Source organism: Galleria mellonella, unplaced genomic scaffold (assembly GCF_026898425.1).
Source record: "Galleria mellonella isolate WM207_F2 unplaced genomic scaffold, CSIRO_AGI_GalMel_v1 utg64, whole genome shotgun sequence".
Taxonomy (NCBI): Eukaryota; Metazoa; Arthropoda; class Insecta; order Lepidoptera; family Pyralidae; genus Galleria; species Galleria mellonella.
This window is the reverse complement of record NW_026442133.1, coordinates 2196318-2223093: the sequence shown is the minus strand read 5'-3', so window position 1 is coordinate 2223093 and position 26776 is coordinate 2196318. Positions and strand designations below refer to the sequence as shown.

Here is a 26776-nt window from a genome sequence, read left to right as displayed (position 1 = left end):
CCATTGTAATATAAATTTAGACATGTCACATAAAACTTACTTTAATTATTAGAATCTCCAGAGTCAAGTAGATAAGTACTAAGTAGGTATCTTTAGGAGTTATAGAAAGTCTAGAGGAGAAGAAAATGTACGAAAAGAAAATTATATAATAAAAGAGCAATGTAAACATAAAACTTTGAACTTAGTGTAATTTATATTAAAAAAAATTTCACTTATATATTTTGGTTATATTCAGAGGTAATTATATAAAAGCAATGTACACATAAAACTTTGAACTTAGTATAATTTATATTTAAACATTTTTAAACTTATTTATTTTGGTCTGGTACTGCCCTTTTACATAAATGCTGTAGTTGAACTATAACTGCCGTGAACCACGCACATAAATAAGGGCTCCCATTAAATACGAAACTAGTCGGACCACCCTGAATTTAAAACGCGATATAAATAATTATCTACAATAAATGCTGTAATAATAAAAAATTATAACTTAAAATTTTTTTTCAATCAAGCACCCTTAAATTAACTGCCTTACATACTATACGCTTGTTTGTAGTCTATATCTATGGCCATTATAGGCTATAGGTATAGCAAGTATATCTCCTGAGAAATCTGGCGAGAGGGAATAGTAGATAGATACGTATATTTTCTTGACTGTTTATCGAAATTTAAACTGTTCTTAATAATTGTTCATTGTCAGTCGGAGATCTAATGAAGCGAAAACTCAACTAGTAAGAGCAATGACTCTGACTCTAGCATGACGTAAAAGGTACAAGCTGAAATTACGCCAGCTTTAAAAAAATTTAAGCTATTAATAATTATTGAAATATATTAATATGAGCTATGGAAATTTGCTTTAACTATATCACTTAATTACCTGTTAGGTGGTTCACAATTAAGAGTACAGTTAATATTACTATAAGCACAGGAATATAGATTTAAAATCAACACGTTCGATCGCAACGTGTCAGTAGCCAGGTCACGTCACTGGTTATAGCAAGAACAGAGTGTCCAATGCGTTACAACACGCCGTATTGAAGTGTTATTCAGAATATGTGAACATAGCACACGTGGGAACAACAACTTTGTAGAGTCGCCAATGTTTTGTAGTATAAAGATATTTTTTATTTGTCTCGGAAAGAGAAATAAGCCGAGAACTTGCCTAATGGAAAATGGTAACCGTCAGCCATAGGGGGGAAGGGATTGTTAGTAATGGGTAGGTAACAGTTACATTGCTAGCAATATACCCTATCTGATCGAACTCCACGCCGTTCCCTCTGGAAACCATCTTGGTTAATTCTTGTGGAATTCATCACTATGGGCTAACTGAACTGCTTTGATCCTCACCTGTCATCCTTTAGTGGTGCCCCGCTAGCGTAAACCGATAGCGCAGGCGGGGTTACTATTTCATTTTCTCCTGTTAAACAATCCGTCAGCTATAAACTTACCTAAAATAGTAACCAACATTACAATAAAGTATTAATTGTACAATAAATAATATGACGTCATGCCTGTGTACTTATAATTTCATTATCATATATCACCGTTTAAATCGAAAGACTGCTGTGCAAGTATAGTTACAGGGTAGCAAAAAAAACAAGTGAGGTAAAGTGAATTTATAACAATACAAAGTCTAGGAGACTTTTTATTGACTGCTACTTCGATATGTTTTTGTTTATTAGAAACTTACAGGTAAATCTGATTATTTTAGGTTCTGTACCAGATGTTACTGTCTATAAAAAATATACTATATAAGTATTGTAATAAAAAATAATAAATGATATATATATATCACCGCTGCCCAAGGCGCTTTTAATGTTATTATTCCGAAAAGGTATTTACCAGTTTTCTTTTTAGATACATACAATTCATAATAAAATTTCATATCTGGACCTTGCATAGAATCTTTCTTTCCCGTTGGTGTCGTCTGGTAGTGTAGCATCGTCCCTATCTCTTAAAATATTACTAAAGCATAACTGCGGTGCCAATTCGTCTGCCAAACGTGTCAACTACTGGGAAAACCCCCAATAAGGGGAGGCCTATATTCAGCAGTGGACAGTCAACGGCTGATATGAATGGAGTGTTGTGTGGTCCCAGCATAGAATGGGCCACCACTTTCTTTCCCATGGGTGTCGTAGGAGGCGACTAAGGGAGCTTAATAATCGAGGGATAAGCAGCAGCGTCTCTTTAATCATCTACAAAGCCTAACGGTGGTTGCCAATCCGCCTGTTAAGCGTGATACCAGAGGGAGACTTTGTACAGAAGTCGTTTGCTTGGGTACCTCTGTCCCATTCATGTTTCAACCGTGAAGCAGTTGTATTTGCATGGCTGTGTTTTGGTTTGAAGGGTGGGATATGGCGTGAATTTACTGGGTACAGAGGAATAACACCTGAGTCCTCAGGAATGGCAACGCATGGGAGGTGTCATGGGCGAAACAGTATACTCTGTTATGTCCATGGTACTGCTCATGTCTATAGGCGACGGTTACCACTTTACATCAGGTGGACCGTCAGCTTGTTTGGCATTCTAAGTTGTATAGAAAAAAAATAACTACTGGCAAAACCCCGGAACAGGTGGAGGCCCATGTTTAGCAATGGACAGTTAATGGTTGATAATGAATGGATGGTGCTTATTAAAATAAAAAAAAAAAACTACCATATTCTCCACGGATTCGTAAGGCGGAGTCCTTACGGTACGAGCGGATTTGTTTTATGCCCACCGAAGACTCCGACTTACCGCGACCGTCCGCCCGAGGCGTTCTTAATTTTATTACGGGACTGCTCTCCCAGAGGAAACCTCCTAATTGTGTCTAAGGAAAAACCGACGTGAAACAGAAATACCAATTTTGTTTCGCCATCCCCGGTGCGCTCGTTCGATGGACGCCTTATGAGATGTCGAGTCTGACGATAGGTATATTAGGTTTTATATAGGTATTTTTATTGCCAGGAAGACAAACGAACCGACGGTCCACCAAAAAGACAATGGATACTAGGGTCAATGGTGAGGCGCCATTTTGTCTAAATATATATTTAAAATTATAATTTCTATTTGATATCACACTGAAATCTTTATTGTGAGGACCAATAATAACTTATATTCTAATAGATTTACTGTACAGACAATTCGCCTGTGAAATTCACTAACTGCCTCTATTCGCTAGCTATCTCTCGCTAGTTTCCTACTATCTCTCCCTTTAAATACTATTTTCTTGTATTCTCTCTTCATCTTTCTCTTTCATTCGCTCTTGTTCAATATGAGGTATTAAGTATGTGTATGTTTATGTATATATTTTTTTATATGTATGTATATATGTGTATTATATGTGTATTATTTATATATATAAAGGTTGTCTGGAAGAGATTGGTTGGCGATAAAATAAAATGTAAATAAATAAAAATAAGTCAAATTTATTGCAATTTTAATTTATGATAACCCAAGAAACTTAAAAAATTAAAATATGAGGTTAAAAAATAGGTTTGGAAAAATGCACCTCAGGATGACAATTGAATGGCAATCCCGCTTACGCTACGTATACCGGCCATCATGATGAATTCAGCAGGAATTAACCACGATTTTTTGCAAGTAGAGATCAACCTGATAAGATATATTACTAGCAATCGGGCCCGCTGTCATCCATGAACACTTGCAGTACGTGAGGGGTTGCTGTTACAGTGAATTTGTCTTGCTAGCTTACTATGCATTTTCCTGAAAGGTTTTCAAATCACTATAATCTATTTTAATAGAACTTAATGAAAATATACAGAACAATCAATGCCAAGTATAAATAAAAGATCGATTAATTGATCGAATATTCTGATTTGTCATTAATTTCATTTAGAAGTGTTTATGTGATAATTTCAACAAAACTTAAATATTTTTTTATCAATTTTTATTCCAATGAATTACAACTATGTGCATAACATAATGAGTGTACAATGCGGTTTTTTAGAATCCTATTTCGTATGTGTAGTTCGTTACCGGAATAAGGAAAATGTTTAAAAGGTTACTTTCTACAGTAGTTTCTTAGTACATTGAGACTTGTAAATAATTCAAGTTTAGACTAGTACCTGTAGGTATGTTATGAAAATCGTCATAAGAGCACAATGTAAACGAATCTTTGTAAACATTCTTAAATCGATGTTACATCACTAATGCATAAGATTATTTGACTTGAAAGAGCAGTCATAGTATCTTGGACACGGTACTTAATAAAACTGATTCATATTAAACCGTCTTTAATAAATGAAACTATCCAGATCCACCTTTCTTTATCCTCCAACGTAACCTTTGGATTTCTGTCTTCTTGACTTATCCAAATATATCTAGTGCTTTGTTAATAGGGATGTATTATGTTTGTTACTGTTGTGGTTAAAATCTCTTGATTTTGCCATATTTTGAACCGAATATTTAAGAACGTGATAGTTGAGATAAAGACAATTCTATCCTCAATAGATAGATGAAGAATAACACAATTTAAGTAACTGTTCATTATAAGTACTAATAACTTAAAAAAATAAAACTTTATTGATTGCTACTAGTTAAGACTATTTTGACTTGCAAATAGATATCTACCAATAATCAAATATTAGAATGGAAGTGGCAAGAAATAGGAGTGAGAATAAAATCAATTAGTATATGGTGACGTACTAACGACACTTTAAACTAGCCCTTTATTTATGAGGTATGGTGTTTTCAAATTCATTTAGAAATATTTTTTGTTAGTGGAAATTTAAAGTAAATATAACTACTGCTATCTGTTGTTAAAAAGCTATATTAAAACTATGTCCTTAAACTGCCATCTATTGTCAAGTAGTTAAACTAAAATATATGAAAGGTACTCTATGGCCGATGAACTATAAACTATTAAATGAAAAAAAAACACGAATTCCTATCTAAAAAATAAATAATAATATTTAATAAATCAATATCACAATTGTTATCAATTAATTTAAGTATAAAAAATTTTACTCGTCTCAAATTATCGAATTGTCAATAACTGACATACAAACGACAGCAATGTGTTAATCTATGCCCTTATTAGTCATTTTCGTTATTTTTATGCTGTGGTCTTGTGTCATTCGAAGTTTCGTTACGAAGTTTCGAACGAACAGTCGTGACTTGACACTTGTTTAAGAATCGATACGCAATAAATTTCAAACAAAGTGAAATTGTCGGGTATTTGTTTAGTCTTTTAATCGCGGAGACTGGATTCGGACCGAAGAAGATAAATTGTGAACTGTAAAAATGACAAACACTTTAGCTGTTTGTCTAATTTCTATCACGCTCTTTTGTTGTACAGGTATGTCTTGTTGCATGTTGTCAACAAACATTTTTAATTACGTCCTTGTATTGTTTCTTTAATAAGATTTCGTGTATTGGAAACCATTAAATACATTTGTATTCGCTTCTCATTAGCCATCTGGAACAATCGACACCGGTGTTGTTTAGATGTTGAAATAATTCAATTTAAGTAATCTTGTAAGTAGATGGACGATCTGTTTAATTTGCTTGATCATTATCGCATTACCTAGTAATACTAGAAAAACACGTAGGTAAAATAGAATACTAAGGTGGGGCGAGTACTAATGGCCCCATTGCTCAGAATATAGTCCCATGTTAACTATTGTGGTCAATTCCTATTTAATTCTTCACGAGCCCATCTGACCAGACTTCATTCTCACCTAACATAACTCATTTGTATCCCTGCAGCATCAACCTAAAGCCTAGACGAGATTTTTAGTTTATTCATTAAAAGAAGTGGATATTTTTACACAAAAACAAGCAAATGAACTAAAGTACACTATACCCTTGAAAATTAATATTATATATTTCTATTTTGTAAATAATGTAATTTATATTTATTTTAAAGTGTACATGATGACAATTGATAAAAGTATTGTTAGGTAAAATTGCCATACCTGTAATGGGATATAGCTAAGGCAATGATGATGACATGTATAAAATTAAGAAGTTTTTTAAAGAATTTGACATATTTATATAATAAAAATGCACCTGCCTAATGCTAATATATAAAAAATATCACAATATATTAATCACTTCCCTATACAGGAAAATATATTTGCTTGCATTACTTATCAACAAAATAGACTTAAGTAATTATTCAATATAAATTCTCTTAATTAAATGTGTTTTGTATCCAATCATAGGTACTTTCAAATAAAACAAATAAAAAATATGACTGGCTTTTCAAGTAACAAACTCTATTTTATTTATTAGTTATTATTTTTATTTGTATATTGTTGTACATACATAATTATAATTATTATGAAAATTTATTTTACAATTACATTTTATATTCAACCCATGATAAGAAGTTGTTTGTAACTGTGAGTCACTCACTATTAGGTAGCAGACAACAAATTTATGCTCATATTTCCTGCATGTAAAACAATAAATATGGATCATATTATTATTACAAATTCAATATGGTAAAATATTAATGCTACAACAGTATTCAATCTAATAATTTTAACCGTGATATAATTATTTATATATATTTTATTATACAACTATGTATATATGTATAATATACTTAAATGAAAGGATGACCAACTCTTTGGTTTGTTTTAATTGTGACAATATATGGGCCTATATATAGAATATTTAAACTTATGAAGTGTTCATAACTTTTGCTTACCGAATTGTGTTTACTTTGCAATTATCTATCATTTTTCAATGTTTTATTATTGATCTTTTAAAAAGTGCCCTTCTAGTGAAGTAAAGCGTTAATCATAGAATACATTGTCTTTAATCTATTTTAGTCTATGGGGGAGGTATATATTCAGCAGTGAATGGGTAATGGATGAGATGATGATGATGAATCAAGTTTTTAAACTATCACTAAAAACTTTGCACCTGCTTCATATTTTGCATCAAAATTCATCAAATCTCTTTTTGCCATTAAAATCCAAATTTTCAGTGACTGCTTATTAAGAATATTATTGCATGATTTTTAGCATTTTAATTCACTAGCAGAGAACTTTTTAATAAATCGGAAACATTAAAAATTCTTAAATTGTTTTGGAAAATTGTGACATTGCCACACTTCTGTAAGAATAAGTTTTGAATGTACTTAAATGGAAAAATAACATTTCTTTAGAATGACTAGCTACACATCACAACTTTATTGATATGACCAACTGTGTTTACATTTCTGATGATGTTTACTGATAATATATACTAAAGTCGCAGTCATTACATTGACCTTTCCATATTTACAGTATTCAACACATACTGGCCTCTTTTTTATATTAACAAAGGGGTTAATAAAAGACAGTATGTAAAATTGTTTCATTCAAGTTATTTAATGTAAATATCAATTTATTAGTTTATCTGCTTTTATCCTTAGTGACTGAAATATCTTCACTAAGTAAGATACATTGTCCTTTGTCTTTTTCTATTCCAAATACTATGTAAACCAACTATGTGTACCAAACTTCATAACTTTTTTTAATGGTTAATAATGGAATGGTATCTTCGCTTGTGCTAACGGTATACACTAGTAGGGCACCAGTAAGGGATGATAGCTAAGAATGAAAAGGCAGGTCAGTTAGCTCACCTGGATGGGGGGAAAGGGATTGTTAGTAATGGAGACTGAGAATTCCATTGCTAGCAATATACCCAACCAGGTCGACCTCCTCGCGGTTCTCCCTGGAAACTATCATGGTTAATTCCTAATGAATTCATCATGATGGGCTAACTGGCCTGTTTTCATTCTCATCTTAATAGATGAGAATGAAAACAGGGATACACTGGCGGAGCAACAGTGAAGGGTAATCCCTTCACTGGCCACTCCACCAGCGTATCCCGTTAGCGCAGGCGGGGTTACCATACCATTTTCACCCATCAAAAAAAATACACCTGGAATTCAGCACGATGGTTTCTAGGGGGGACCATGTAACGGTCGACCTGACAGGCTATAATGCTAGCAACGGGACTGGTAGTCCGCATTACTAACAATCCCTTCCCTCAATAATGAATTGATAAAGCGCCCAGATATAACAAATTAACTTACTTTCATAATCATAATATATTATAATAATAAATGTCAGTGGGCATATTACACAACGCCATCTAGTCTCAAACTAAACAAAGCTTTTATTAAGGGTTTTAGTACTTGACTAATAGACTTACTGAATATAATATATATATATATATATATATATATATATATATATATATATATATATATATATATTATCTGTAAACAAATATTACCCATCCATATTTTTCATTGTTACTCATAATTTTGGTTTAAATTTACATATAATAAAAACAAAGTTTTGTTAAAGTCAAGGTTTTAAAGATCATATTGTCTAGTGTTTTTGTCACGGTTTTGTATTATTTCCCTACTTTTAATGTCTGTACATATTTGAAAGTTGAAAAACAATAGAATGAAAGCGTAGCGGTTTTTGTATTAATTGCCGCATGCATTCTTATGTAAAATGTGAATACTATAACTATCAAATGGCAATTGTGAGTAGCTTTGACGTGGTCTAGTGTTTTGAGTAGTCATGCTCACTAAAATGTCCAGACTTGTGGCGGCGTGGTGGGCCGGGTCATTGGGCTCCCTAAAATATGGTCGAGCGCAGTGATGGCTGGCTCATCCGTCATACTCGTGAACGGGTGCTGCTTGTAGGGACTGGTCTGCTCTAATCACTATGACTGATTTCCTCTTATTAATTGTTTAACCAGTTGGTTATGTATTCAATATTTTTTCTTTTTGAGTATTTAATTGAATTAGTGCTAATTGGTGGTTTGTATTCACACACTTAAACTTAAAAATGTAAAGTAATAATAAAATTATTTAAAAGAGCAACACGCAAGTTTCTTGCTCGTTCTTCTTGTGATGAGACAGCTTTCCGAACGAGCTGTAGATTAAAAAAAATGTTATGACTATTCAAAAGTGCTTCAATGTAAGTTTATTTGAATAAATGATTTTCTATTCTATTCTATTCTAATAACCACTATACATAGAAGTTCTTGACATTAACACAAAATAACTAGACTAGCAGACGAACTTTAAATATAAATAAAGTGCGTATTTATTAATAGAAAAAACTAACATAATTTTTATTTCACAGATCTGTCGTTTGCGCGACAAGTATCAAAAGAATGCTCGAAAGGACCTGATTATTGGTGTCAAAGTTTAAGGTAAGTACGAGACTGCATCTCTACATTACTACTAGCACACATGCCCCGGCTTTGCACGGGTAGATAGATAGATGATCTCTATTTTTTTTGGAAACAAAATACAGTCCATGTTAATTACTGATTATGTAGCTTTCTATATGTGATAGAATTTTTTAAATCGGTTACGTATTTTTTTTTTATTTATCCATGCCAAATAATTTTTTTTTCTTTGTATTACTTTTGATAACTATATAATATACCTAACCCAGCAAACATTGTTTCGGTTGTCTTCCTCCGTACGATTACTTACCGGGTTTAATTTATTTATTTATATGGGATCACTAAATAATAATAAGTTACATGTTACTTAAATATTCGTATAAGAAGAAAAAAATATTATACGAAGTAAATATTATATTTCTTTATATAATTTAGACAGTATAAGTTTTGTAAATCGTCGAATATATAAAGTGATTATTAGAAAAGAAAAATGTATGCAGAGAGAATTGTCTATTTTTATTATATAAAAATAGACAATTCTCTCTCTGAATAATGAAAAACAAGGAGCCAAAATGGTAATATCGAAAAGTAATTTTAAAATTATTTCTCAGTCTATATATCAAAACATTTCCAGTCATTATCAACAATAAGTTTTAGGTATATTTGATACATACATAGTAAGTACATATCTAGTTTTGTTATTAGTAGATGGTATACCTACTAATAACAAAGCTATATATGTAACAGTAATAGAATAGCCGTTCGTGGTATCTTCAATATTGTGTAACGCGTGAGTAATAAAGCAAGTAATCCGATTCATCGAAATGGCCGCGAATAGCACAAAGAAAAATACACCCTGTAGAACGGTGACGTAATAATAAATCGGTTATAATTATTATGATAATATTATTTTATCATAATCATTATAATTTATAAAAAATTTTGTATAAAATTTAAATACTAAAAGAAAACTACAATTTAAAATATCTTTGATTTGTTGAAATGAGGCCCAAGGTTCGATTTTCAGTCGAGACAATTTTGGATATAACTTTTCAAAATTTGTTCAAATCTGATTGTTTTTAGGATATGTCTAATGTACCTACAGACGTTTATTCCCTTCCTTATAATACATATTCCAAGTTTGATTATCACGTAGCCAAAATCCTTTTATGAAAAATAACATAAATAATTTAAGAAAAATTGTAATAGACAGCAATAAAAGTTATTAATCTGTGGTTTAAAAAAAACTGTTCCCTCCAAAACTGTCACCAGTGTATAACGTCTACAGTCGGCTTGTTCCTTTTCCAGGGTTGTTTCTTTATAATCTAATACTTCTACACTATCTACACTAATATTATAAAGAGGGAAGATTTTTATTTTTGTGTGTATGTTTATAAAGAATAAACTCTAAAACTACTTTGCCGATTTCAAAAATTCTTTCACCGTTAGAAAGCTACATTCACCCTGAGTAACATAGGCTATATTTATTGCTAGAAAAGATTAGGGATCCTTACTAAAACTTTAGTAACCTAACTCAAGGTGTAAAAATATGCTATAAAATATCTTTCATCTCGTACGTTGCGGAAACTATTGGTAATAGAACAAAAGTGTGTTCTACAATATTGAAGAAAATATCAATAACTACAAAAAACTTCGTGATACTATATGTCCAACTATTATCGTTATGTCACAATAACCACTTTTTAAAATGTTGTAAAAATGTCTACCCATGCGAAGCCGGGACGGGCTGCTAGTATAAAGTAATTGCTACTGTGTGGATATTGCTCTTAATTTAAATTCATCATAAAAATACGTGATTTTAAATAAATTTAGTGAGGTCTACATTATTATTATTACGCATCTCTACTTACGCAATGCTGGCAAATAGCTGGATTATATGCTATGTTCCAATTTTAAAGATAAGTCAATGATTAATATATTTTAATGTTAGTTTTATATCCACGTTATATTGGAATTTGAAACTTAATGACGAGTGCAATTTGAATGATTCGCGCCATCATATGACTCATTATTGATACAGTCGCGCGGCTGACTGCGGCGCCGTGGGACACTGCATCGCCACCGTGTGGGAGACACAGGATGTCGAGATTCACAAGAATGAAATATCCGACAGATTCATCAAACTCTTCAGTGAACTGAAGGACATCAAGGATATGATCAATGAGGTAGACTTAACGGTCAGTGTGTGTTTAATTGGCAAATTCATCGTCATTATTATGGCATGAACTCTTGGACTGATAGGGTGATTCTTTATCTATCATTTTTAAAAAAATAAAGATAAAGATAAATTTATTTGCATAAACATGTGTGTGCAGTACAGATACATACTGGGTATTTTAATGACTTTATGGGCAAAACATGTTCGAACTATCATGTTTTGCCCATATAAGCATGTAAATTATTTGTTGACGAGCTGTAGCTTTACAAAAAATATATTGCAAATTATATAATGTCTATAATAATAAAAAAGAATAATTCAAAAATAAATGTAAAAAGGAATCATTACCTATACTTATTCGTATGTAACAAATAGTACAGCAATTCAAATAAGAATCAAATGGAAATTACATTTTATGTTATTTCGCTAATCCCAATTCTATTGGGAATTCTATTCTACATCAAAATTTACCCTATAGGTCACATCTTCGCCACAATGATTATCGTCTTATTTATCAGCGGTTTTGATGTCATATTTCTATATTGTTATAGTTTGCAAAACACATATTCGTTCCAGATTCGACGATGAATTTTTCAATTTTATTTAATTACTTGGAGTCTAAGCAGGCACGATTGTTTTAGTATTATTAAACAGTAGCTTTTACCCGCGTATTTATTTGTCCATATGTCAGGGATATTGTTACTGATTGAGATAAAAAGCGTATATACTTCTGCATTCCATATAGTACGTGTACATGTACAATTTAGTGTACATCAAGTTACATAGTGATTGGTTAAGGTGCTAAGAGACTAACAAATAAAGTCACTTTCACATTTATAATATTAGTAACAATTTAATATCACGCCCTTAAAAAGAGAAGAGTCAATTATATCAGTGTATCTAACTTCTAATAACATACAAAACTGTTGCTACGGTAGAATGTAGCAATAGTAAGCATAATATGTTAACCAGACTTTCTAAGTGCAATCAAAGCTTTTTTTTTTAATGAAATGAATATTTATTTACCAAAAACACTTTTACATTGACATCGCGACATTGAAAAGCAACTAAGTCGCCAATGTCAATAGCATCGTATTTGCTTAGACGCTTCATTTATTTGTTGTACTCACTTCATTCTATTTTTATTTTCTTAACAAAAATTCATCAACTAAGTTAAAAAACAAACGATACGAATCGAACTTCCTATTTCCAAACTGAGTACATTTCCATTTACGCCACGGAAAAAGGATGTGCCGGTCTCTGGCGTAAATGGAACTCTCATTTGGCTTTTCAATCAATTTTTAACATTATTATATCCAATATAGGCCTCATCTAGTGTTTAAACTAACATGAAAGACGATTGTGGAGTCGATTACAGTAGCACGTGGAGGATATAAAGCTTGAATACTTTAATTATAGTCCAATTAACTGTGCAACTAGAGTCAATACGCTGTTCATTAAAATGTCTAAATCTGGATCGACATTCGTATTATTGTCCTTTTTGTGTCTCATTTTATAAACAATATCGTGAAATAAATATTAATAAATTACTTTTATTCTAACTATGCTTTTATTCTAACTCATCAATAACTAGTGCACCACTAGTATATATCGATAGCATAGACGGGGTTATAATTCCAGTTTCACTTATTAAAACAAACATGTTTTCACTGTACATACAAAATCCAAGCAAAAATCTTTTTTCACCAGGATTACCTAGCAATCCGACTATCATCGACATGCCACGATATCCCGGACCCAACAATCGCCAAGATCTGCAAAGAGAACACGTCTTCCCTACAAAAATATATAATCCATGTTCTCTTATCGGACACCACTCCTTCGACCTTGTGCCAAGTCATCGGAATGTGCAATAACATGAAGATCGACAATACATTGGCTTTGAACGTGAGTAACGATCTCTAGACATATTTAAAAGTATGGTATGTTTCAATAAAACTTAATAAAAATATAAACAAATTAATACTTGACCCGATCGTAGGGCAGTCTGCTGATGCTTAATAGCAGTATCAATAAAATATCCATTAGTTGATCGAATGTTTCTATTTGTTTCCAATTTCATTCAAAATGTATTTTTATTATAATTTCAACAATACTTGGTTACCATTTTATTAATTCGTAGCGACCAAATGTTTACTATAGCAAAAAATAAACTCATTTTGAAGATTAAAAAACCACACACACCTTTTTCTATCTGGAATATCTGAAAAAGAAGGATAACTCGAAATGAAATCCTATACCAAGCCATTTGGCCAGCATAGAAATAGTAGGTTAATATCCTCTTATGACATGGGACCCATGCTTTAGATTATATGGTATTATATCCATCCAGGATATCAAAATTATGTAATTGACTTATTAGTATTTTGTTTTGCAGAAAAAGAAGCCTACTGATCATACGGATAAAAAACATACGGGTAAGCTAATTATTCATTAAATTATTAATTTTAAATCATCTCTATTCAAATATATTTGTTTACAAGGTCTTTTAAATTTTTATATTTTATGAATCTACTGCTGGGCTCAGCAGAAAAACGATATATATATATATATATATATATATATATATATATATATATATATATATATATATATATATATATATATATCGGACTGCTGAGAAGAATCCGCAAAAAATTCATCAGTTTTTTTAAATCTCAGTTAATAAATTTTGTATTTATTTAAATCTACTATGTCTAAAATAACATGGTCGTAAAGCTCTTGCATGACGTGCTAACAATATGCACATTTTTCATTCAAGTATCGTTAGTTTAGTTTTAATATAATGTAAGCTTACAAAACTTTTAACTATTTATATATAAATATCTAGTGTTTTTGTACGCTTACCTTTATAATTAACAATACATTATGTTTGCAGATAAATTACTAGGCAGTTCCCAATGTACCTGGGGACCATCTTACTGGTGTAGCAACTTCAGGTAATGTACTGAAACTTTTATACAAGACATAATATATAATAATTATGAATATTATATTAATACACTATTATTATATTTTATCGAATTAAGGAAAATAGACACAATTTTCCTCATTTTGATATCAACATTTGCTTATTAACTCTCCTATTGTATAGTTTTATTTCACTTTATTGCACACTTTATTTTTCTTTAAAATGTTTTTAAGTAGTAAGTACGGAAAGTTAAAAACATTTAGTCATGTATTCACATATTATGTTTCTTTTGGAAAAATATCTAACCATCTCCCCACCCTCCAAACAGAATGTAACGTTTATTTTTATAAGTAATTTATGTTTATTAATTTAAAATTTTATAAGTCAAATTTACATTAGACTTAAACATACATGGAACATGGATATAAATCAGGAAAATTGAAACGTTTAAAAGCCTTCCAGGAGAGACCCAGGATGGCCTTTCTTCTCCCTAGTTAGTCCCTCACTGTACGCTTAATATCGGTGGTTCCATCACCAGAGAGTTTGAATTTATATTGACATAATATTTTTGGTATTGACCAATTTCAAAATTACGAACTTTGCGGTCTATAATACTGAGTAGTATAACACTGGGCCACAGTTCTCTCTTTCGATTGTACAATTTGATTAGTATTAATCCGGCTGTGTCAACATTTTGTTAGTGCCAACGCAAATCGTTCACAATAATATTTATGTAGGACGCGTCAGGTCACAGAATCGAGTTTAAATTACAAGACATTGTGTCAATACATCCGTACCGTGGTTGATTCCATTTTGCTGCGTATAATTATTGCTTTGTATATTGCACAAGGTATTGTGCAAGCGAAAGATTTTTACATCTACTCAAAATAACAAATAGATGATCTGCAATATAGTTATAAAAAATATAGATACTGAGCCAGAGCAAATTGTAGTTGTTAGTGAAAAGGTGAATGATTTCTTAATATTATCTGTAATATTACATTTTTCTTTACACCACGAAGGTGGCAAACAAGCTTACAGCTCGTCTAAAAGTGAAACATTACTGTAGCCTATGGACGCCTGTAATACTAAGGGTATCATGTGCGTAAAGTAAAAATATATATATATATATATATATATATATATATATATAATGTATATATATGTATATGTTTGGTTGTATGTGTTTATTTATGTATGTATATGTATATGACTATCCTGTCACAGATATTTTTACAAATCTATCTTTTTTAACGCTCCACCTACCTACTTATGCTTTAATTCTTTCTACCCAAAGGTTGTCTGGAAGAGATTGCTTAGCAATAAGACCGCCTTTTGTACTACACTATACGTATTGAAAATTGTTTTAACAAATCATGTTATGTTGGTGCAATAAAGTGTTAAATAAATAAATAAATAAAATAAATAAATAAAGAAACCATTATGCACCTTTTTGAAGAACCTCATACTATAGTCTCTAGGAAAAACCTTGACAATGAGCTCATTCCACAGCCAGAGCGTTCACAGGAGAAAATTCCTCTAAAAGTGCACTGTAAGCGATTATTTAGTTTCTAGCGTATGTTGATGAATTCTCTGTCGATGGCGAACGGTACGTTAATAAATAAGGCTGTGTGCACATGATGCTCATAATGCGAATAAATCAATAAAAACAGTAGAACACACAAAGGCAGGCAAAGTGTCGCCTAAGCCTTAAGGGCTCGATATCGCATATGAACTTATATTAAAACAAAATGTGTAAAAGTCGTCTGCATGGGACTGCTTTTGTCTAGTGCATATTTCTTTAATGTGTCTCTACTAATATATTCTATTTTCGTATACAGTACGGGCCGGGAATGCGGTGCGACCCACCACTGCGCCACGAAGGTATGGGCCCAGATGACCTTCCCCGAGGACAACGACAGCATCTGTAAGATTTGTACCGACATGGTGCAACAAGCCCGTGATCAGCTGTTGAGCAACGAAACGCAGGTTATTTTTTTTTTAAACCTAATTTTTACTCCGATCACGTAGACGAAACACGTGATTAAAATATATCGATTGATTGCCATAAAATGGATCGTTTTCCCATGTTCTACGCCGTCCTAAATATAATGCGTATACCAAATTTCATACTTATTGATTCATCCATTAAAGAGGTAACATATTGATATTTCACTTCCTATCACTTCGAACTAGTCAATATGTAGGCAAGCAGCGTTGTTTAAATTGTTCTTTGTTGGTGACTAATACTGATTAAATAAATATTTTTGTAACTAGAATTCCATGACAGTAACAATCTGACTCATATTGTCTACTTAAGGCAACTTATAACTTAATAGCCTTTATACTTTTGCTTACCGAAGTATGTCAACGTAACGATTATCTGTCAATTTTCAAAAACAATTGAACATTTTTCAATGTTTCTGAATGATTATTTATAAATAATACATTTTATATAAATCTACCATTAAAAACTACACCTACAATATTTCAAATACGTTGTTGCTATCAAAATATGTACTGATAGCTCAACAAAAATTATTTTGCATGATTAACGTTTTAGTTTGCTAGCGGAGAATATTTTAGGTAAGCACTCAGGCATGCACAATTTGAAAAATGTTAAATTGTTTTTGAAAATCGATAGTTAATCGTGACATTGCCACACTTTGGTAATTTTTTTTAATGGATGATAATGGAATGGTAATCCCACCTGTGCGTGCTAACAGGATACACTAGCGGAGCACAAGTGAAAGATGATAGGTAAGAATGAAAATGCAGGTCAGTTAGCTCATCGCCATGAATACACCTAGAATGTAGCTCAATGGTATCCAAGGGGGAACACATGGAGGTCTACCTGACCGAGTATATTGCTAGCAATGAGATTGACAATCTGCATTACTAACAAAACACCATTTAGATAAGTTAAAGCTAAGAATGCTCTTAAAGTGTAGTCTATAATATTTGAAATAAGAATATTATAACTTTAGCAATCTAAAAATGACGAAAATCTCATATGGCTGTGTTTATTTGAAAAATGGTATGGTACGGGTTACAGTGTACTTTTGGCTTTGCAATGCATTGTGTGATATTCATAGTATTGTTCATTTCTATAAGCAGCGGACACCATTTCCCATCAGATAGCGACTAGTCAGTTTTTAGTCATTTTATGTTATATAAAAAAAAAGTAATTTACGAAAAAAAAATGTTTATCTTTGTGCATCCGCTTCCTTCTATACTCATTGTATTGTCTAAATCTCTGTAGACAATGCAACAACAATTAAGAAACTTTAAACGAGTAAGTTCCGTATATTATCAGTGAGGGTCTTTGTTCTCACGAAATCACCTTGCTCATAGTTCGTAGCTCTGGATCGTTGACCGATAAGCCTTAACGATGCCACGTGATTAGGTCTACTTTGTTAAGGAATTTAAGGCACTGGGATAATTTCTCTTTAATTTTATTGCGAATGGTATAAAACTTATATGATTCAATAATCAATAGCCATGGATAGGTTTATATTGAATATTTTTTTGAAGTACTGTCTGTGTGGGATCGGGATGTATTGTTCGCCCCCATACGTGCTCTGTTTTTCTGTATGTACTCGTATTTATGTTCCGACATCATTTATATGACGTGGTTGGGGGCCTTGACTAAGTCATGCTCACTAAAATATACAGACCGGTGATGGCCGGTAGGCCGGGTTATTGAGTTCCCTAAAATATGGCTGAGCGCAATGATGACTGTCTCACACGTCAGACTCGTGAATGGGTGCTACCTGTAGGTACTGGTCTGCTCTGGTCACTGCAAATAGTTTGATAAAGTTTATGGTCTAATACTGCTTAGTAGTTTATATTTAAACAAATTCATTATTTATGTAGTTTAACTTTTTGAAAAAAAAAGCGATACTTGAGTTTGTTGTCCGTTCTTCTTGACTGAAATTGCTTCCCGAATGGGCGGTAATGAAAAAAATTACTATTCTAAAATGCTTAAATCTAGGTTTACTTAAGTAATAATATTTCTTTCATCCAAAAACTACTGCACCAAATTAGATGCTGTTTTTACAGTTATTGCTCTTGATTAAAATCTGATACATGTTTTATCTTGACGCGCCATCTAGGAATGCTTTCTTTAATTTTGTTTCCTATTTTTGTTTTTATATATTTACGCGTACGAAGTAGCAAACTAAAGCTAGTTTATTAGGCATGGGTAATATGGATACTGATCCGATATCTATATATTGAGTTCTTCTGGGCATTAATGGCAGAAAAAAGGTTATCACCCATTTCGATATCGCCTATATCGGTCGGATATTTATTTTTGAATATATTAAAAGTTAGTTATCCAATATAATTTTTTTCGATAACACACTTTTAACATATTTTATTCGTTATTGGCCCAGTGTGTAGATATTGTAACTATAGTACATTACTGCAGCGGCCAGCAACTGAGGCATTGATGGACGAACGTGCAAATGTGGGCCGAGGCGTAACCGAGGCACACATATTAGGCATTGATGGAAACACAGGCGTGAGTCCATCAATGCCTAGTTGTGGCCATGGCTTGTATAGTACTTTTCTTAAACAATGCGCGGAAATCAAAAACACAATTTTACTTTTTTAGTTCAATGACGAATAAGGAACAATAATAATTTTTCACGCGCCATAATGTTCCTTTGTTTTTTTTTTGTTTCAATAAACAGCTTTCTATTTGCAAGCCAGTTCGAAATTTAAATAAAACCTTTTATTAGTTACCTCCTTGGTAGCCATGTTTCGAAGTTAAAGATCATTCCATTTTTAAATTACAGGACAGATATGAGTTTACATAGTAATTTATATGGCCGTAAAACACGACAGATATGGATTTTCATACAAATTTTGTCAGCCGCTGCCCGTATGTATCTGGCCAGTACGGCAATTTTTATTTATCTTGAAGAAGATTGTCAAAATAATGCTCACATTTCCAAGCATGTGTGAGAAAAAATATATAGATATTACCCCCCCCCCCCCCCCCCCCCCCCAATTCTAATATTAGTAAGAATTTTAAAATGTGCTTCTTTATTTTCTAGGAGGAACTAAAGGAAGTGTTCGAGGGTTCGTGCAAGCTGATCCCCATCAAGGTTGTGGCGAAGGAATGCATCAAGTTGGCCGATGACTTCGTACCGGAGCTGGTGGAGACCCTCTCCTCACAAATGAACCCCCAGGCCGTCTGCTCGGTCGCCGGACTCTGCAACAACGCGAAGATCGATCATCTTCTCGAAAGATATGTACGTATTATTTTTAAAACCTAAGCTCTTTTTACCATATTGGGACTTTATACATAAATCGTCTATTTGGGTGCCTTTGTTCTATTCGTGTTTCTACCCTAAAGCAGTTGCGTTTGCATAGCTGTGTTTCGGTTTGAAGGATAGGATATGGCAATTAATCAATAGTTCGTCTTTTTTTGAACCGGTATCGATAATTGATTCCTAATGCTATTTGATTCACTACTACGGAAATATCTTACTGATCTTACGGAAAATATTTTACTGATTTAGGTATTATTTTACGAAATTCCATATCACTAGTTATTTTAATTATAAATATTTGGTTTAATTCCGTTACCATTAGTATGTGTACAATCTTCGAGTGTTGCACACGTACTAATGGTAATCAAATAACCAATCTAATGGTGATTGTAATTTCGATCCCCATACAATATATTTGTATTCATGAGTATATCTGTTTAACATTTTTATAATAATATATCTGTATTTAAAGGGAAATAAGCATATGTTTCAGTTGTCTAGTTTGAGTACAAACTCTGCTTAGTATGACACTATATGGTATTTAATTATTGTTAAACTCTCTAAACACATTTTATGTTTTATACGAATGATAACCTGTAAATGACCTACATTATCTCATAGCTCTGTAAATATTCTATTTTCGCAGATTATTATTTTGCTATTTTGCATTGTAATAACTAGTATTACCCGCGACTTTGTCCGCATGATTGGAATGTACTATACTTTATCAGAAATACTACGTTTTTGTCAAATTTCTTAACGATCGATTGATTTTTATTTATAATGTTAGTACCTATTTTTTTTATATATATATATGTATGTAGTTAATGTTATCTCCGCTTAGTGGGTACTAACACTGATTTTATATCGGCACTTTATCAAAATCCGGTCAGCCAATGGGTAGTGATTTTGTTGTATATTTTAGAGTGGCGCGATTATAAATACATTGTATTTTATTATTACATTATTGAATAATAATAAATATGTCGTATAGGAGGTCACAGATATAACTTGGTATAGAGCTGGCTGGAAAAGAATTCATAAATTAGTTGCACCGATAAGAGAAAACTCTTAAATGAGAAGACAGGATAATAATATTAACTTATTAGGTTCCGTGCGTTTGGAAATTTTTGTTGCCTTCGATATGGTATATATTGTTTAAATATTGTATACATTATTTGCATTATTCAGTATAGGAAATAAACAAGACAATTTACACACATAACGATACAATTGTATAAGTACAGCAAGGCGGTCTTATTGCTGAGAGCAATCCTTTCAAGACAACCTTAGGGTAATGGACTAATTGTTGTACAAGTAGGTATGATAGCACTCTATAATTAAGAAAGTATCTTTTGCAAATAAAAAAATTAAATTTTATTACTGCAGTGTTAACAGTAGATAGCTTAGTTATCCCATTTTGCAACTTGTAATAGTAAACAAGCTGACGGTCTGTCTGATGAAAGTAGTAACCATCGTGTATAATTTAAGGTATTAAAAAACCGTCTTAAATTATGGCAAAACTCATTATTTTGATTTCAAAATTAAAATACTGAACCGATTTTGATAAAATTTATATGAGATCATTCTTAAGTATATTATTTTAGATAAAAACATAATAACTAACGGAATTATGACGTAATAAGACACAAAAATACAATCTAATGGAGAACCTCCTTCTTTTTGAAGTCGCTTAATAAACATATAGGCCAGATGCTCACTATAGTACCAGTCTCAAAGCGCAAACGCAAGTGCTTGGGAACTCAAATCCAATACATAGCACAAAAAAAAGTACCAGTCTCAGTTCACTTTCGGTCCGTTCTCGGTCTTGTAAAATATTATTACGTATGAAACAATGTATTCACACTACAATCTAGTCTCGTTCCGATCAATCTCGAAATGTTTTGATCATACTTAAAGCGAACCGAGACCGGCACTGTAGCAGTCTACATACTATTGGATCGGATCTTACAGTACAATGTGCGTTACTAAATACATTTATGCCCATAGTACTCCATATGCATTATTTTTTAAATTGGTCTTTTACCTCATCAATTTTTTACTGATACTTTTATAATTATTATGTATAAAAATAATATTAATAATTATGATAAATTGTTATACCTCATCAATTCTTTTACTGATACATATTAAATGAATTATAATTATTATGTATAAAAATAATATTAATAATTATGATAAATTGTTATACAAAGACATTATACCTACTTGAGTTAATTATACTTTGATACGTAGAGTCTGGCTTTGTCGATAGTCTTAATCTTATCTATACTAATATTATAAAGAGAAAAGATTTTTTTGTGTCTTTGTTTGTAATGAATAAACACAAGAAATATTTTACAAATTTTAAACATTCTTTCACCTATAAGAAGCTCTTTGTATCAATGTAGGCAATATATATTTAAAAAGTATTAGAGATTTCTATGAAAATTACAATAATGTAATCAAGATAAAAAAAGCAATTTATTTTTAAACTTTCTATGTATCTCAAACGAAGCTGGGCTGGACCACTAGATTTTTTTAATGGGTGATAATCATATGGTAACCCCGCCTGCGCTAACGGTATACGTTGGCGGGGCACCAGTCAGAGATGATAGGTGAGAATGAAAAGGCAGGACAATTAACCCATCGTTATGGATACATCTGGAATTCAGCACAATGTTTTCCAGGGGTACTATGTGGAGGTCGTACTGGCAGGGTATATTGTTGGCAGTGGGATTGGTATTCCGCATTACTAACATCGTATCAGCCTTTAACTGTCCACTGCTGAACATAAACCTCCCCTTTGGGAGGTTTTGCCAATATTTACCACGCTTGGCAGGCGGATTGGCAACCGCAGTCCAGCTTTAGAAATGTTTTAAGAGGGACGCTGCTGCCCATCCCTCGCCCTCCCTTAGTCGGTTCTTATGACACCCACGGGATAGGAAGGGGTGGCCTATTCTATGCCGGGACCACATGACCACGGACTGCTATTTTATAATATATTAGTAGTACAATTGATTAAACACATTGATCATTTTAATAATAGGATAATTTTACCAGTGGTCTGATACACTCAGGGTAATGATCATTTATATTTCTACTTATCAAAAAGCTTTTTTTATTTGCAACTGTAATAATACGATATGATCGCGTATACCCGTTGACCCCTCCAATGTCACGTTGACCCCTCCACTTTAATAATATTATTATTTTTAGAAGTAACAATATATTGTACAATCTAAAGTTTGTCATAAATTACGCAGGTGATATGTCTATATAGACATGAAACTTTTTACAAAAATCGATTGCTTAAGTACCTCTATCCCATTCGTGTTTCAACCGTGAAGCAGTTGTGTTTGCATGGCTGTGTTTTGGTTTAAAGGGTGGGATATGGCGTGAATTTACTGGGTACAGAGGAATGACACCTGAGTCCTCAGGAATGGCAACGCATGGAGGGTATCATGGGCGAAACAGTATACTCTGTTACGTCCATGGTACTGCTCATGTCTACAGGCGACGGTTACCACTTTCCATCAGGTGGACAATCAGCTTGTTTGCCATTCTAAGCTGCATAAAAAAAAAAATCTACAACAAACTTAATTTGTCTTAATTTTTCACTCGTATTTTAAAATTGCCATTCCTGAGGTGTTATGACTCTCTATTATGTGTTTCTAAAAGATAGTTTTAATTTTAATGAAAGGTAAATCTAAATATTGTTTATATTAAATTTAGGTGGCATATAGGCACGTGGCTACTTTTTAAGTTTTAGCAAAAGTATACCGTGATTTATTACTGAATATTTTTTAATTTTAACAATCTTAGGTACTCTATATGTACATTACAATTACATTGACTTTGTATGTATAGTACATGTATATAGTAATCGTGGTATCAAAATATTTTAATGATAGAGGTCATTGTCCAACATTATGATAATAGTGTATAAACATACGTTGAAGTAAGAAAAAATCTACAACGTCTCATAGATAAGCAAACAGATCATTATACCACGTTTACACTATATATAAATACATATGTGTAATGTATTTATACAACATTAATAATTACTAATCATACATTAGAAACTTTCCAAATGCAATTATATTCGTATGAAGATGAACTGAAAATTTGGATTTTAATGGAAAAAATGTATTGTTAGATTTATATGCAATGTATTCAAACGGTTTACATAATGTGTTTATCTATCTATCTATTCTATGATTAACGTTTTAGTTCGCTAGCAAACTGCTTTTTAAATAATCAGAATTTATTTTGATAGCAAAAATGTATTTGAAAAGTTGTAGATACAGTTTTTAGTGGTTATACGCATAGAGAATAATTAATAAACTGCATTATTCTTTTTAAATAATTAATCGATGGCGAAGAAGGTTAAGTGGGGACCCCGTACGAGCAAACGCAGTTTAGGACGATCGCCACTAGATAGAGTGTTGGCCTCGAACTCATTGCAGGGAATCAGTGGGTGCAGGTGACTCAGGATCATTCCTTATGGCAGTCTATAGGAAAGACCTAAATACAACAGTGAACAGGTAATGGCTGAGATGATAATGATGATATAAAATCAATCAGAAACATTGAAAAATGTTAAATTGTTTTTTAATATTGACAGATAAATACAACGTTGTGTCATTTTGGTAAGCGAAAATTTTTAGCTCCTAATGATTGTCCATCGTTACAGAACACGCAAAAAGCTCAGCGGGTGAGCTGCTACAACTGCCAGACGACTGCCAGCGTGTTAAGAAAACGATTCGATGCCACCACTTACGAAGATTTCCTTATCGGTCTTCTGCAGGTAATATTGTTATTGGTTCTCGTTATTTGTAAATAATTAATAATAATAATTGAAACCTTATAAATATTTTTACTCACACATTTTTACATATTGTTTCTTTGGTTTTTAGAATGGCGTGTCATGTTATTGTATAGTCTATACTAACACCTTGTAAGATTAAAAATGTATAATATTTCCATTATATTCTATTTTATTAATTTTTTTTTTTTATTTTATTTATTAATATTTGACAAAAAACACAAAGTTACAAATACAAGATACAATGGGCCCCACACTAGGCGAACCTGTATCGTGGACACCCGACAAAGATTAACAAATCACAATGTGTTATAATAAAAAAGTACATAGTGGGCGGGTATTAATATAAAAAGGAATATAAAATTGAAATAGTGAAATAAGTAATAAAATCAACAATATAAATACACAAGCAATTATAAAACTAATAATATATTCTTTATATATAATATATATTTTATATTTTATTTATACAGGTGTGTCGTAAGATGGACTCCCTATCAGACTCGTGCTCAATGCTAGTATTCAAATACTACGAGGACATCTTGAAAGCAGTGAAAGCGGATCTCACACCCCAGAGCGTGTGCCACATGAGCGGACAATGTACTTACAGATTCCACACCCACGATGAGTTCGACTTCCCTGAACTGGTCGTCGGCGAAGTGAAGGCTTCTGAGTAAGTATAATATTACTATAAAAATTGTAACTTTATAGTGTCTGTACACGGTAGATATTTGAGAAAAAAAAAATGGTATGAGAGATCTTAATAAGACTAATAGAAGTCAAAACGATATTTTTTCGAAAATTTGTATGTTTGTTCCGGCATCACGCAAAAGCTGCTGCACATAATTGCATGAGGTTCTCACAGTTGTATTTCCAAAGATTCAACTTAAAAACTGGCCCATATAAGTATCTAGAAGTAGTCCATTTTATAAATTTTCCTAATTCTGAAATCTACGCCTACTAAGGAGAGGGCAAAAATCTAGTGTAATATAAAATCCTTGTGACAATCTGTGGGAGAAAGGACTGTGGCAGTAATTTAATTTTGTTTACTTATACAAGCGAACAAAATTAAAATAAAAGGGGGATGGGAGTGGGATATTAGTGATGGGATATAGCGGTATTACCTCACTAACTCTATCCGTTAACTTTTTTTTCAGTGATGTCCCTTGCGAGTTTTGCGAACAAGTAATCACTCATCTCCGAGATGTATTAGTCGCTAATACAACGGAATCAGAGTTCTACAGAGTCATAACTGGTTAGTAGCTTACTAATATTACCAAAGTATAATTGAACGACGTTTGCACATAGATTTTTAAGATAGATTAATATTATTATATAGGAATTTTAATAAGACCAATAGATGCCAAAACAATATTTTATAAGTATTGTCTATGTGTCTGTATATTTGTTCTGGCATCATGCAAAAAAATACTTCTTTTTCATTTTAATACAACTTAATAATAAATAATTTTTATTCAAACAAATAAATAAAATTGCCGATTTAATCGGCCCACCTGGTGGAAAATTATAAATATAATAATTTATTTACATTCTCAGTGGTTTAACCGTCGTCTATAGATTAGATTTAAACAGAATACAGGCACTTTAGCTAAAAGATTATTGCTAACATTGCAACGGTTTTTAATCTTAATTGATAATTAATTTCTAGTGTAGAATTAATATCTAGGCTAGTGTAGAAAATCCATAACCAATTTGACAAAGCAGAACAAAAACTGATCGATTATTGAAATGCACAATTCATAATACTGGCATTGATAATATTATCGTCAAAGGTACACCGATTTTGATTATCTCTGTATCTCTTACTAATATTCATTGTCATATCCCAAAATCCCATTTGACAGATCTTCAAAATTTATTTTGTAACACATTGATACATTTAAAATATTAAAAACACAATGTATATGTTATTTCATTCACGACGTATTTTAAAGACATTCTCAATATGTGGAACAGTTAGTTGCATGCTCGAACAATTGATATTTTGTCCCCGAAAATATTTTCTATGTAAAATAAAACTACTCGACAAATTTTAAAAATTCTTTCATCTATAGTAAGCTTTACGCCGACCCCATATAATAATTGGTATAAGGGTAGGAAGAAGAGTAAGTTACGTTATTATTCAATAACATACATACATACATACATAAATGCATCTGTCACGCCTGTCACCCTTTTGGGAATAAAAAAAAAATTTTTTATACAACTTAGAAACAATGGAACGCCAAATGCTTAACGATTCAAACAAACCCCTCTTTCGCTTCTTCCTGTACATTCATCAATCTTTTCATACATTTCCAATAACATAGGCTACATAATCTTAAAAAAAAAAAAAATCAACTTTTCTACAAAAATCACAATAAAACAACCCAAAATAT

At 32.0% G+C, this 26776-nt stretch overlaps 1 protein-coding gene and 1 long non-coding RNA gene across 2 annotated transcripts in view; one reads left to right on the top strand and one right to left on the bottom strand.

Annotated features, from left to right (window-relative positions):
• Window positions 1-3391: 3391 nt before the first annotated feature.
• Window positions 3392-4226, bottom strand: LOC128201859 (uncharacterized). The gene is made up of 2 exons (XR_008253478.1): window positions 4068-4226; window positions 3392-3705 (listed from the first exon to the last, which is right to left on the bottom strand). It is a non-coding gene; the product is annotated as an uncharacterized LOC128201859 (long non-coding RNA).
• An 839-nt stretch (window positions 4227-5065) lies between these two features.
• The window catches only part of LOC113512453 (uncharacterized), a 37915-nt gene continuing 16204 nt past the window's right edge, over window positions 5066-26776 (top strand). Inside the window, 11 exon segments of the mRNA XM_052900225.1 lie at window positions 5066-5299; window positions 9105-9174; window positions 11195-11351; window positions 13043-13240; window positions 13731-13770; window positions 14232-14292; window positions 16106-16253; window positions 19328-19525; window positions 24246-24359; window positions 24851-25050; window positions 25535-25632. Of these exon segments, the coding sequence (XP_052756185.1) occupies window positions 5245-5299; window positions 9105-9174; window positions 11195-11351; window positions 13043-13240; window positions 13731-13770; window positions 14232-14292; window positions 16106-16253; window positions 19328-19525; window positions 24246-24359; window positions 24851-25050; window positions 25535-25632 (1339 nt within the window). The 5' untranslated portion in view covers window positions 5066-5244.